Below are 14,721 nucleotides of genomic sequence, written 5' to 3'. Positions count from 1 at the left end.
GACATTATGATGTTCCGGAAATTTTCTGTAACTGGACCTTACTGAATTAAATACCCCTGCACTAGAGGATGGCTAACACAAACCCCGCATTGCAACAGATGGGCTACATTTATTGTGTGCATGTGTATATATGTGTGTGTATATATATATAGAGAGAGAGAGAGATAGAGATAGAGATAGATAGATAGACACGTATGCACTATATTTATATATGTATGTATAATGTATTATATATTCATAGTGGGAGGGGAAAAAATACAACAGACAATTAATATTTGAGTGATAACTAGGTTCCAATAATAACGCTTTATTATTTAATTATTATTCGCTCTAATGTGCATTGAGCAAGAATGCAGAAGAATCATACTGGCATCGATATTTGATGAAATATGTATTATACTCATTACAAGCAAAAAGTGATGCTGGGCTGCTAAAATGTATTGTCATTTCACTTATTCTTTTGCATTTATATCCATAAATAAAGTATTACATTTTTCTGTCATGCTAATTTAGATGGATCTAGTACCAATTTCTCCATTTTATAAATGTTTATGTATCAGCATCAGCAGATAAGTATGTGAAAAATATTGGATACTGGCATCGGCCCAAATACCATATCTGTGTATCCCTAGTATTAAACCCACTGTTAGACAAAGTGGATACCACAATACTTTGATATTTTAGTCCACAAGATGGTGCTGAGATGGCACTTTTTTCCCTTTTTTCTGTCTAGTGAGACCAAGGCTTCTGCCAGTGGCATTATAGTTAGGAACAGTTAGAAAGCACACTGGATAACACCATCAACTCCCACTCAAGAGAGTGGGGTACAATTTCTGCCCAGGTGAGAATCCACACTGTAATACAGCCATATGAATACTTGGGCAAGATTCCACTGTAGGGTGGAAGCTTGTTTTTTCATCTGTAAGGATACTGTTTTCCTGTTGATTTGTCTACTTAACAATTTTGCTTCAATAATAAAAAAGCTCTATCATTTAAAATGTTTTATTTTTGGAGGCATAAGTTTCAGTCAAAAGTAACATATTTAGTAATTATGAATTCAAAAGCAATAGGTCATATCACTATCATAACATCACAAATCTTTACAAAGTTACACCAGAATTTTATAGTGGCTCAGGCATCGTGATAATATCATATCATGGAGCGTTTAGTGGTTGCCATACCCAATGACACACTAACTGTACACCAGCAATGTGGACCTACATGTTAGGGGTTTCTAATAAAGTGGACAGTGGGTGTGGTCATTACTTTATCCTGTAGCAGTTGCTCAGTACTTCATCTGCTACCACTGAATTTCTATTATATATCTGAAAGGCAATAGTGAAGAGTCATAACAACATTACTGTCTATAGCTTTCAATCTGAGGGTCCTGCATCGTCTCAGGCATTACTGAATGTTGCCACCGGTCACAGATTTTATGAGCATTCTGACAAATTCTGAAATGCGTAGTAATTTTTCTTTGCAGCCCTATTTTTGAAGCATGCCATATGGAAATCTCAAACATCATATGATCAAAGTTGCAATATGCTGCAACATGCTTGCAGTATAATATGTTGTTCTTATCATGCAGGCCTACTGTCTCTTACACACCAACAAGCGGGGAGAAAAAAGCCAAAGAGCAAACAGATTCAATAACCGAATTCAAAATGAAAACAAATAGCTCAAGAAGAAATAAACTCCTAGGTAGTGCACAGCCTTTGCAAAATCCCACTAGATCATAGAGTGAGCATAATCATTTTTTCAAAGCGTAGCTACTGCTCATTAAACTGTATTGGAGCTTTTGGAAATTAAAATGCGAGGCTACAGAGGATGCCTTCATGTTCATCCCCTGAATTTGCACTGCAGTAAAAAGAAAGGTTTTGTTTTTTCATTTAGGCTCATAGGACTATCTTTGCTCAGCAAGCACAGTAGACCGAGCACAAGTCGTATGTGGCTTGGGAGAGCTAAATTATAATGCTCCCTCAAAGTTATAATTCCACCCAAGCAGATAATGTATGGAAATGAACATTCAGCGTTCAGTCCTGCACAGGAACGTTCCGATCTGATCTAACAGATTAGGATTGGAGTTGATGCAGGTATATTGTAATGGATTAGGTTATCAGCTATATTACGCACAATCCAAACTTTGTCTCTTTTTGGCACTCTCTTGACATCACCAGCATCGAGGCGCCATAAAGAATACAAATACACCGCCTCACCCACAATTATGCTGCAGCATTTAAAAGAAACTTGTCATCAAATCATCAGATGAGCAGATTCGATCATAACTCTATTAGACACTATATAAATGTCATTAAAAAAATACCAATCCAGAGCCTCATATTACGCACACACTACAGAAATGAAGCACTGTAGAATTAATTGCCATATCTAACCTAAACTGTGTGGTACAAAAATAAAAACATCAAATCAGATCTGCAGATACAACACATTTATTAAGACACATCATGAGTCTTTTGAAAACAACAAAAGTTCTTGGTGCTAAACACCTTTAGAGGCGTATGGTAATGTTTGTTTATTTGAGCTTCAGCTGCATCTGTCATCAGCAGGGAGCTAGGGAAAGGAGAAAGCAGTTGGGTAAGTACTGACAGCTAGGAAGCAAGAAAGCTAATTGGCTAATTTGGCCACATTAAGCTTATCATCTAGTAACTAAATACAATGAACAACAAGACAATGACATTGTTAATGGCAGTTAATTATTTGGCAACTAGCTTAAATTTCATGATTATGACAGAGCTGATCTTACAGCAAAGACCAAAGGCCTGTAAGACCAGACGATAATCTGATTCCAATTAACTTAACTTTTCCAAGCAAAAGAAACAGAGAGAAGAACGAAATGTAAGAAGAAAAACTCTTTCACATCATTTGCCAGACCTATATTACAAAACACTATAAAGAAAGAAAATGACTAGATACTCCAAGATGTTCATTACCACATCTGGTAACATATTCTTTCTCTGCATGTAACTCAAGTGGGCACTGAAGATACAAATTCAATTTCTCCAGCAGTGTTGGGTATCAATTCCTATTTGGAACTGGCTTCATCTAGTTCTACTAAAAAGAAATGACCTCACACCAATTTCTGATTACTAAAGTGAAACATCTTCTAAAATGTTAGGTGAAACACAATCTAGGATCTAGCTTTGAATTCAAAATTTGCCAGGATTCATGTAGCCACTGCTACAGAACTAGCCCTAATTCTGAAAGAACAATTTCAAATTTGTTTTCTTTATGATATATTCTGTATCTGAGAAGCTAGCTAAGTATACACCGTAGCTAAAGCTAACACCACTCACTGTGGAGGCTTGTTTGTTGGATAAGACAGTGGGTGGTCATATGAACACCACATTCGGTTGACAAACAATAGATGGGATCCACTGCATCCAGTCAAATACCACTTCATACATCGTTGCAGTATTCAAGACGTCTGGTACCAAGAATATCCAAGATCTGAGGGGCTATTTATCAAAATGACAGACTTTTCCATGCCATAATGAGATAGTTTCAACAGCATGTCCAAAAAATGCCTGTACAATTTGAACAGTGCATGTTCAAATTATATTCAAGTGCAAATGCCACTTCTTAAAATGCAGTTAATGGATTGGTTCTATCTCACAAATCCCTTCTGTTTTTTTTTTAATCTAGCTACAGATACCTTTTATCTTCTTAACGTTTTATATTTGTGACATTACCACCTATAGACAATGCTGTTCTAACTTATCTTACTTGCTTGTACTTATTCCAATATTGACAACACTGCTCTTAAAATAGACTATTAATATTTACCCTGCTCTCCTATGTTTTTGGGAATTCCCCACTGGAACATTAAACAGTGGATACCATTCAGGTGATTCATACTTTAACATGTGGTTGTCCATGAATCACAATATTTGGATTCAAACCCGTTTCTTCTATCATTATTTCATTATTTGTTTAAACACACCAAAGCCCTTTCTAATTATCCAGATAAAGTAAAGCTTTCCATCCAACATTTTTTTGCTTGTAGTTTACTTGTTTTACTTTTTTCAAATCACAGGAGGGCACCAACTACAGATCAGCTCTTGGCACAGAAATACCTTTTGTGTGGGACAAACAGTAACCATTAGAGTTAAATATTTAAACATTTAATCACTGTGTGGCTCCTTACAGCAATCTACAATGCCACATGCACAGTTGTATGACATCTAGGCAACTGGAGACCAACACTAGACTACAATTTAACGTTTACTTAACAAGACGCAACATGAGATGGCAAACAAAAATGTCTAATGTAATGCGTCTAATGTATTCTTACTCATTTGTCAGTTTTTTTGATTATTACAGGATTTATGCAGCCGAATTTCTTTAGTAACTTATATCCCCCAGGGTGACCACAGTACTGTTTAAGCAATTCCTGATTGATTTTTCACTTGAAAATAAAACATTTAGCCAGAAAATGTGTATAAGATTTGTGCTAACAGCCACTTTATGTAAATTATACAGACGCCTCATATGCAAAAAAGCTCTCACTTTGTTTAAATATGCCGTCTTAAGAATAAGGACTAAGCTGCATAGAGGGCCATGCTAGATTCCTTGTCATGTTTGTCATTGTCTTCAGATACATGTTAACATATTTACCACTTTGAGTGAGCCAATATGCACATTTTTGAACATGTTTTACAGTTGTGCATTCTAAATAATTTGGATATTTGAGTATCCATAAGGGTTTATCATTGAATATGTGAAAATGTGAATTTCACCAATTTTCAAAATTTCTGCATAAACTATAAGATGTAAACAAAGAAATCAGAATTCTTTAATATGAAATTTGTGATTCTAAAGAAATTTACAGAGTCAGAACTGTTCACAATGACAGTGACAGGAGCCAGACATTCAAAACACTTAACACCTCTACAAGTCTATAAAGGAAGCAACTACATATAGTGATTAAGCATATGTAACCTGATGGCTGAGACATTGTTCTAGAATAGTTTTTAGATACAGTTTTGGCTTAAAATGTCATTTTAAAAATACATTAATGACAAAGAGGTACATACAGAGTGCTGTAAGGCAAAGTAGTACCCAGAAAAAATTTGTTTTTTGTATTTATGCCTATATTATCATTATCAACATTACACATAAAAGACACATGTATGTTCACTGATTATTTTGCATAGCAAATGAAATGGCTATATTTGCTATATATTGGTCACTTCCATACTATTGGTCACCTCCATTGTAAAAAAAGCAGTTGCTATGTTTCTCTGCAATTGGCGTTTCTCAATTTCTAAATTATACAGAAATTTTGGAAAAATTCCCCCCAAAATGTCAACACATAGTCTTGTTATAGGCCATATGTTTTTCGTACCCCTAATACACAAATGTGGCAAAATGCTGTGAAGCTGCTGTCTCTCTGACTTCCTACCATGACAAATACCCGACTAGAGATTTTGGTATTCAAATACTGCCACCTGGAATGGTCAACCAAGTATGCGTATTTAATTATCTGTGAACGCTCCTAGTTTATTTAATAATGCAAACACTTTAACAGATCTGGAGCCCATTGTAGACTGAAGGTTACTGAGAAAATTGCATATATTTGCCTACTTTGTCTCATATTTCTAAGAAGGCCCCTGAGGCCATCCAGCCTCAACTGAGTAGACTGTATGATGAAAATTTTTACGAGACGTTTTACTTACATTGTAAACACTGTATTTCTAAAGCCTAAGGTCTTACATTTCACTATACAGCCATCTAGGTTTTGGCTGGTCAGCCTCAGAGGCAGTGGGACAATCAAATATTAAAAGAAAGATTTAACTTCCATTTTTTTGTTTATTCTTCTGAAACTACTGATGATTTTTATTATACCTGTACTATGAAAACTTTCAAAGAAAATAAATTTATTTTTATTACTTTGTGTACTGATGATTAATTGCACAGGCAAATGAATTTATTGTTAAAGAAAAACATCTTCTGGTTACCATTCTAAGAACTGGATATATCAGCAGCTCCTCACAATTAATCACTGCAGGACACAATCGCCCATGATTTCATGAACAACGTTATTTTAAAAATAAACTGCACTTAGACAGCTAAGATTCTTTTAAAATAAATGTAGAAAACAGGTAATCTAAACTTAAATATCAAATTAGAACATAATTCCCTTGAATACTTACTTAGCCAAACTCAATAAAACCTTTACATATGCTTTCATCAGACACATTCTGGAGGATAAAAACCAAAAAGTGATCAAAGTACCACCAGGAGCAAAGCTGCTCTCTTACCAGCTGGATAAAATTGTGACATCTCTACATTTTAAGCACTCTTCACACATAGTCTTTTTCAAAGAAATAAAGTGCTGCAATTAACTGAATGTAATTTTGGACAGAATTAATTAGATTTGTATGGCAATACAGAAGACCTTTTATCTTTTTTTCACAATACTTCTGTTGGGAACTGCCTTCATACCCGTAGAGATCACTGTGGATATGGAGATGGTAGATAGAATATGACTCTCAGATCTACAGTTGATTCCCATTTCAAAATATTACCTCAACAGGTACCATTCAATTTTGCCTTAGTATATGCACAAATAAAAACTTGTAACTGTAAAGGTTTTTGACATAGAGCTCTGCTCTAAATATATTGTCACTTAATTCCATATATACATTAAATTAATATGTATATGACATAAAATTAATTGTCAGCTAAAATCTGATAATCATGACAGGCTTAACCTCAATATTTTGATTTTCTGACGTTTGATAAATTGGAACGGACAAAAGAAGCACCAACAGTGCCATATTTAATGAATTCTGACATAAACTGTGAGTACACTGTTTTTTATTTAGTGTTTTATATAAATCCAGGACTAATTAGGCTCTCGTTACAATAAAAAATGCTGACAATATCCACGATATGCTCAGAAAATCATACTGTGACATTAATGTTCTAACTAAGCTTTCTACTATTTCTCAGAGCAACAGAAACAATGCATTTAACTGAGCTGGAGTTACTAAACCACATATCACACTTTCTACATGTATGACTCCGACAGCTAAGCAAGCTAACATCCCAAAGAAGGTAAGAATTTAAACAGTCCATTAAAGCCAAGAGCTCTCTGCTGCTGCTGTTAAACCTCTGCTGAAAGTGAACTGAGGTCATGTGTACGGATTTATGCATTCTCTTCCTCGCTAATCCACAGAGTCTTCCATTAAATAACAGCAAATCTGCCTTTGTAAAAATCCACATGACGTCAGCAAGCATAGGTGTCCCATGCATAACTTTACAGCCTTGGCTGGTATCTCAGTCCGCACAACCAATGCTAAGATTCTTGCTGTTGACTACTAATAGAGTACTGACATATGGGATTTTTTTCAAGAGACGTAATACGGTAGCTCATCTGGTTCTTCATTTTAATGAACAGAATGGTACATCCTTAATTTCTTAAGATCCTCTTTGGCATTTCTGCCCCAGTGCCCACAGACAAACCTACTTGCAACTGTCGCTATTCAAGCCATTCCCTTGGTTGTTACCACTGGTTGCATTTTTGAAAGTAAATTTCTATAAACCAGGAGCCAAAGCAGCTTGTTAGCTAACTGTGTACAACCTACGTGTTTTGATCAGGTGTGCAGATCAATAAAGAGCTGTTTTTCTTTTTTTATTATTTTACGGCTCATTATGCCGAGCTGAACGGTGTTATTTTATCAGAGTCTAAATGGCTGTACTGGTGCTTCAACCACACAGCCTAGCTAGACAAGGATTTCACACACAGGTACTAAACATGAACAAGCACTGAATAGGAATTACGAGGCTATGAATCACTGACGCTTAAACACACAGGACCGTAACATGCCTCATTAAAATCGTCGAGACGAAGCCAGTCGAAATGAAAAACCTCCAGAGAACACTGAACGCAAGACGTTATGACATCGGACATGAAGGCTGGTCGCACTGATGGGATTCCACTGTGAACACCATCCAAACCCCACATTTCTCACAAGGTCACGGCAGCTATCTTTCAAAAGGTAGTTACACGACGCAAAAACACACATTTCTTCTTACCGTATACACCCTGGCAAAGAATGCCCTTCAGAAACGCAGCCAGCAGCCAGAGGAGAGCAAAAACTACATCCATTTTTTACGTTGGTATCAACATGTCCAGCTGTGGTGGCGGCAGCTTCCTCCACGGGCGAAACCAGACTTGCGGTCTTTACGTCTCGCGTTGTTTGGCAACGAATTCGAGATAATGAAGATGCGGAGAAACCAAATCCTCTACCATAAACGCTGTTTTAAGGGTCATTTTAATCGACCGACATAGTTACTGTTTTTCCTTCTCTCCTCCACCCGGTCTTGGCGTTTGAAGACCGATTGGCTGTGATGGGCAGAGCCCTCGGAATGAGCCTTCCGGAGCAGAGGAACCCACTCAGGCTGAAAGTGACCTGAAAATAACGACTTTAGTTTTGCTCATCTCCGTCTTCTCATCCATCACTCCTTCGCCCGTTACCTCACGAAAGAAAAACACGCCGACTCTTCTGGAAACGACGAGTAAAGGAGGTGAGAAGCTGACCAAACGTGCCGGAGAGACGACACCTCCTCCCTCAGCCTCCCTCGCAGGCACAGAGCACCGGCCAACGAGGGGGAAAAGGCACAGCGAGGCGGCAGCCTGCCTCTCGCCTCACATGCACTCACTCACTCAGCCTGCTGATTTTTCACCGTGCAGCCCACAACGACTGCTCATCTCCGGTGGCGGGCGGACGAGGACGGGTCCGTTTCGTAAGAGCCGTGTTGGCTAGCTCATATCTGTTTGAAGCTTCGGTACCCGGCGAGAGGAGAGGGGGGGGGGAGATGTTACACGTGAACGCATGTGTTATTGGTCCCTATTTTCTTGATGACTCGCGGTTGAGGGGGGATGGATTTCAGAGGGGAGGGGGCGGTTCAGCTTAAGCGCACGCACGCTGCTGCGCCATACCAGCTGGCTGACTACGTCAAAGCGCTTTTTTTGTTTCCCACCCGTATTCTGAAAAAGTCCCCCACCTTCGCTGGGATTGGCTGGTAGTTCACATTCACAACCAAGTGCGCCGATTTGCATATTACAAACTGATAGCCAATCCCAGCGCAGGAGGCCCAGGATTATCTTGTACAGGCCCGAAGCCGTCGGCCAATCATATCGGGGTTTGTCGGAATACTGGTGGGAAACAAAATAAGGCGCTCAGCTCTCATTAGTATGAATAGCACTTGCACTGTGAGAAACGCACAAATGTGGTTCATTATACATTAAGGGAGCTGGTCTACGGTGGCTGCAGGGGTTTCAAACGCGCATTACTGGTTAAAGCTAGAATCATTTTACTTGGTACAGAAACGGATGGTGTGTAATTATCTTTTTTGTTGCCAGTGAGCTATCCATCCATCGCCTTCGTCTTCCTCCTCCTATAGGGCCTCTGGTGAGTTCATTATCATGGACAGCTTATTGGACAAGGCAAAACTTCAACCTCAGCGGCAGTTGCTTGTGGATATAACGCATTTCACTGCACAAGTTACTGTATCAGCCTATGCTGATATACACTCTTCATTGGTGTCCAAAATACTGGGTAATAGGTCACATGCCAGATCTAAATGAAAACAAACGAATGACCATATTACACTATTAAGTGCTGGCAGACTACACATTCACTGGTCTATGTAAGTATAAACCTAAAGCTTACAGTTATTAATGCCACTTTAAAGAAACCAAACGCCATATGTGTAGGCTGCATACAATGGGAGAGAAATCAGTTTTCTTATTAATCTAAATGACAAGTGTGGTTACAGTAGCCTTAATTATGGTCAATGGGCCATCTTTTTATATGCACTAGGTACACTGACCAAATGGAGTTGTGTACATACAGTGCCATCTTCTGGAAATAAAGGGAAGAAAGTCTTCTTCGCTCTACTTGACAAGTGCTAGTATATAACAGACTATGGCAGCTCTTTTATGTGAACAGGTAGAAGGGGACTAAGGGAGGACTGAGGAGATGGATTTTCTTGAGGTTTTTACAAGTTTGAAACTACTAATAAGGTAACAGCAGTTTTCTTATTATTGTTTCCTTATATTCTCAAATACACACACACACACACACACACACACACACACACATGACGTGGTGGTGGCATATTAGTGTGTGTTGCTCTGGTACAAGTGGATAAGACATAGCAGTGCTGCCAGAGTTTTTAAACACTGCGTACACTCATTGTCCATTCTAGTAGACACACCTACTTTGATTGTCCACTTCATAGATATAAACTCAGAGACAGTAGCTGTTGCTCACAGTAGCTGCTGTGTCATATGATTTAGTTTACTGTCATAATTTAGAGTAAGATCAAGCTGATACAACAAAAAACTTAGTTTTCATTGACTTTCTTGCTCATCTTTTGCAAGGATGCCAATTGTGGCAGGCTCTATAATTAACACCGAGTTGCCAGTGTATTAGGTACAACCAATACATTCACACAAATTGTACAATATTACAAATATTACAAAAATGACAAAATATTACAAAAATACAAATTGTCCAACAAGTCATGCGTACCGTGACTGCAGTGTTAGGAGATCAGGCAGAGTATAGCATAAGTTTTTGTTCAACTGAGTGTTGGAATGGCCAGACAAGTGAGCTTGATGACTTTGAATATGAAGAACTGTGCAGAACAGATATATCACCAGGCAAATCACAATTCAACACTGGTGTCAACAGTTCAGGCTGTTGGTGGCAGTGATTGTGTGTTTCCTGGCATACATTAAGGCCCCTCAAACCCACTGAAGAACATTTCAGTGGCACTGCGTATCTGAACACTGCTATTAATCCCTTCATGTATTGTTTTGGAATTTGATTAACCATCCTAATGCATTATTTGATGCTGTTTGATCTGCTTCTTTAAATACTTTAAATTGAATGTGTTTTGTCAGTAAGTACAGACATCTTAACACCGCCAGAATTAATTTGCACAGTTTGAAGAAAGCATATTGTAAATCAGAGACAGCATCATTTAAATAAATACAGATGGCAACTTAGCACTTACTACTATCACACTTATGTGGGTAGAATCAGCAGTTTGCGAATCTGCATAAACCTTAGAGCAAGTTTCTTATTTATCTTTGCTCTAGCTCATAGAGACTCATTCCCTGGCTTATGTAGCATATCCTTATCCTCTATACATTTGCACCCTGCATGGGTCATTGTGCAACATGCAGTGTTTCTTCATTGGGTAAATAAGCAAACTAAGAAGTAAACTAGTAAGTAACTAGTAGGTGAACAGTAAAGCAGAACAGGAAAACTGAAGATGTTGTTTGATTCATGTGATAGCTACACTGAGCCAAAATTAACCCATTTAGCAAGTTTTTTCAAGCTGCAATTAAGCAAAAAGTCAGTGAACTTTCAAATGTCAAACCCACGATGCTCTGCCACCCACTGCTAGTCTTAACAGTCACTTAATATTTTCAAATGACTGGTTAAAGTAACCTTATTTACATATCCATACTGAATGCTTAAAGCCTAGGGATACAATACATAACAGTAGTAAGTATTGTGCACTGTATAAAATGACTCAAACGTGAACGAGTAAACCTGTGTATCTGTGGGTGGAGCTGTTAGCCTAAGCTACTTTAATTCATATTAAAGTAAATATAGAAGGATAAACCACCAGTACTTCCGGCTCACTGATGCTGCACTGACACAAGTTTAAAGGATAAAGACTCAAATCTGACCGAGTGAAGTTGAGTGACTGATGCCAGAATGACAAAACAATAAAATAGTTCCCATTATTAACCCTATAAAATCACAGGCTTATTACATAGTAAGGCTTATTATTCAATAACTACAGAAACTTCAGTACAAACTGGCTAAGCTATTCTTAGGACATAGAAAACTTTGGGCCCACCGGTTGGCCCATGGCCATTTAAGGGGTTAAATTTACAGTGGGAGCTTATTTTTGTTTCTGCTCTGCCTCATCTCAGTATGTTCAGTCCATAACATAGAGACGGTGTGCAGAGTAGTAGTAGGGGAAGGGGCAAGGTTTTAAAAAGGGGCAGCAAGAGGGAAATGCACAATTTGCATGATCGTACATAGTCATAGATTGGATCCAGTTCATGGCATAGTCCTTTTCTTGATGTTCATGGCCCTAAATGGTCAAACACAGCATTGCACCGCCGACATTAATCTCCTCTATTCTCCTGTTCCATACGCCATTTTTTGTAGTTTCTTGGGCTTAACAATTATACATAAAAAATTTAAGAAATTGCTATTAAACATGGATGGTTTTTGAGGTCTTAATTTATGACTTTAGGGATATTTTAAGACAAAAAATAAATAGAATAGCTGGCTTAATTTTAAATTGGGAACCAAACACTTAATGCTGTTTCACCAACTCAGAGCACATACCCTACAAAAACACACTACACTACAAGACTACAAGTATGTGGACACTCTTTCTGTTTTCTATTTACTTTTTACCTAAGTAAAGCCCTTCTATTTAGTGGATTCAGCTATTTCTGCCACACCTAGACCCTAAAGCAAGGTCTACACTACACAAATATTTAGCCAGATTTTACCCTGACTTGTCCCTTCTGACAAATTTTTACAACCTGAAGCAATTTTCCAGGTCAGAAGCTCAGTTGAAAGTAATTGACAGCGTGGATGATCTGAGAATGTAAGAAGGGAAACAAGTCAGTCTTTACATTTATGATCCAGCTCCAAAACTCGAAACATTCATGGCTCCTATAGTATGAGACGGTCAATGACATAACTGAATGAATGTTTTAAGCAATGAGCCAATGAGCAAGCTAGAAGACAGGAAAAAAGGAGAAAAAAAGGAGACGTCTAAGCCGCAGATCACAGAAATGGAGGAGTTGTTTGCACAGGCTAATAACAGTCTCCATAATATTTATAATGTATGGACCCAGAATTTGCACTCACGTTACAATTTTTACAACTTTAAAAGTAATATAGTGTACACCCAGCTTAAAAAGTACTTAAAATCAAGCATACAGCCATGCAATCTCCATAGACAAGAAGTCAGTTTGTCAAATTTCTGCTTTGTTAGAGCTGCCCTGGACAACTCTGAGCACTGCTAGTGAATGTGGAAACGTCTAGGAGCACCACTTCAGCCGTGTCTTGCATGGCTGTTTTACAAGGCTACAGAATAGGACCATCAAGTGCTGAAGTGAGTAGCACATAAAAATTGTCTGTCCTTGGTTGCAACACTCACTACCAAATTCCAAACCGCAACTGCCACTCTACTTCTATTCATTGGGAGCTTCATGGATAGGGTTTCCATAGCTGACCAGCAGCATATAAGTCTTAAATCAACACGTGAAGTGCCCAGCATTGGCTGGGGTAAAGTATACCACCATTGGACTGTAGAGCAGTAGAAACACATTATGTAGAGTGAGGAATCCTGCTTCACTATTTAGCAATCTGACAGCTGAGTCTGGGTTTGGCAAATGCCAGGAGCTAGGCCTTATCACCTGACATCAGTCCCTGACCTCACTAACATTTCTGTAGCTAAATGGAAGCAAATCCCTGCAGACATGTTCCAGAATGTAGTTGAAAACCTTGTCGGACGAGTGGTGGCTGTTATAGCATCAAAGAACACCTCCATATTAATGCTGATGATTTTGGAATGAGTTCAACAAGCTCATATGAATATGACGTTAGGGATCTACTTATCTTTGGTCATGTAGTGCATGTGGTGCTAGCTGATTTTGATGAACATAAAGTATGTATCAGAATGTACCAAAATTACTACTCCTGTAAACTACAAGGAAGCTGTTACTACACCATGCCCTCAGTATAATGTAGTGTCAATGCAGTATTTAAGAATATAAGAATAGTAGGAGATGTGCATAAAAATGGCAATTCATTCTCTAAAGTCTTTCAACATCATACATGTTTCACTAAAATATGTTCAACTAAATGTTTTTTTGGCAACTCTGCACCCCTAAAAATTTTACACTTACATATATAGACAGTAATCGAGTTAGAAGCAAAGTTCATGTGGTGCTTCATAAAAAAGAAGGAGGGAGTTCAATTTATTTGCCCATATTATACAGGCCTGCAGGAAGTGCTGCAGCAATCATAAAGGTAAGATGTTATAGAGAGCAAGCATAATCTTCTGCAAAACCTACTTCTACCATCCTTTTCTGGCACAGTAAAAACAGCAGACCATAACTACACGATGACAGTTCCTTGGCACTGACTGAAAGCCGAAATTGTTCTTGCATATGGCAGTGATGCTACTAGTGAAAAGGAAAGCTCTAATTCTGTTAATGTTTACCTCTCTAATATTTGTAGTAATAATGTGCAATGAGGCAGGCACCTACGTTTCTAGCAAACTCAGGTATCCATCAACACTGTTGTCCATATTTCATAAAATCCACATTTCTCTGTGGTGTGAAACGTAAATCCAAAGCATTAACTGTTTAGTTATAGTTATTAGTACTCCCCCTATACAAAATATTTGTCAAAGAAGAATGTGCAGAAGCAAAGAGCTTTTATTGCTGAGAGCCACTAATAATTGTGATAGTTTTATGATTTCACTTAAGTAAGATTTATAAAGAAAGATGAAATGGCAAGAAAATGCAAATAAGAGTCCTGAATGACTGATCAAAAGAAACCACATCCATCACAATTAAACACTGTTTCACATTTACAGTACAAGAAACACATCATGATGTACTGATACTTTGCTAAA

General features: G+C 38.0%; 1 protein-coding gene across 1 annotated transcript in view; it reads right to left on the bottom strand.

Annotated features, from left to right (window-relative positions):
- mdga2a (MAM domain containing glycosylphosphatidylinositol anchor 2a) overlaps positions 1 to 8,698 on the bottom strand; it is a 207,559-nt gene extending 198,861 nt beyond the window's left edge. The window contains exon 1 of the mRNA XM_036593740.1: positions 8,062 to 8,698. Within this exon, the coding sequence (XP_036449633.1) occupies positions 8,062 to 8,134 (73 nt within the window). The 5' untranslated portion in view covers positions 8,135 to 8,698. The remainder of the gene's footprint in view (positions 1 to 8,061) is intronic.
- Between the last annotated feature and the right edge of the window lie 6,023 nt (positions 8,699 to 14,721).

Source organism: Colossoma macropomum, unplaced genomic scaffold, assembly GCF_904425465.1.
Source record: "Colossoma macropomum unplaced genomic scaffold, Colossoma_macropomum, whole genome shotgun sequence".
Classification (NCBI taxonomy): Eukaryota; Metazoa; Chordata; class Actinopteri; order Characiformes; family Serrasalmidae; genus Colossoma; species Colossoma macropomum.
The sequence above is the reverse complement of the archived record's forward strand: the minus strand, read 5'-3'. Positions and strand labels throughout refer to the sequence as shown.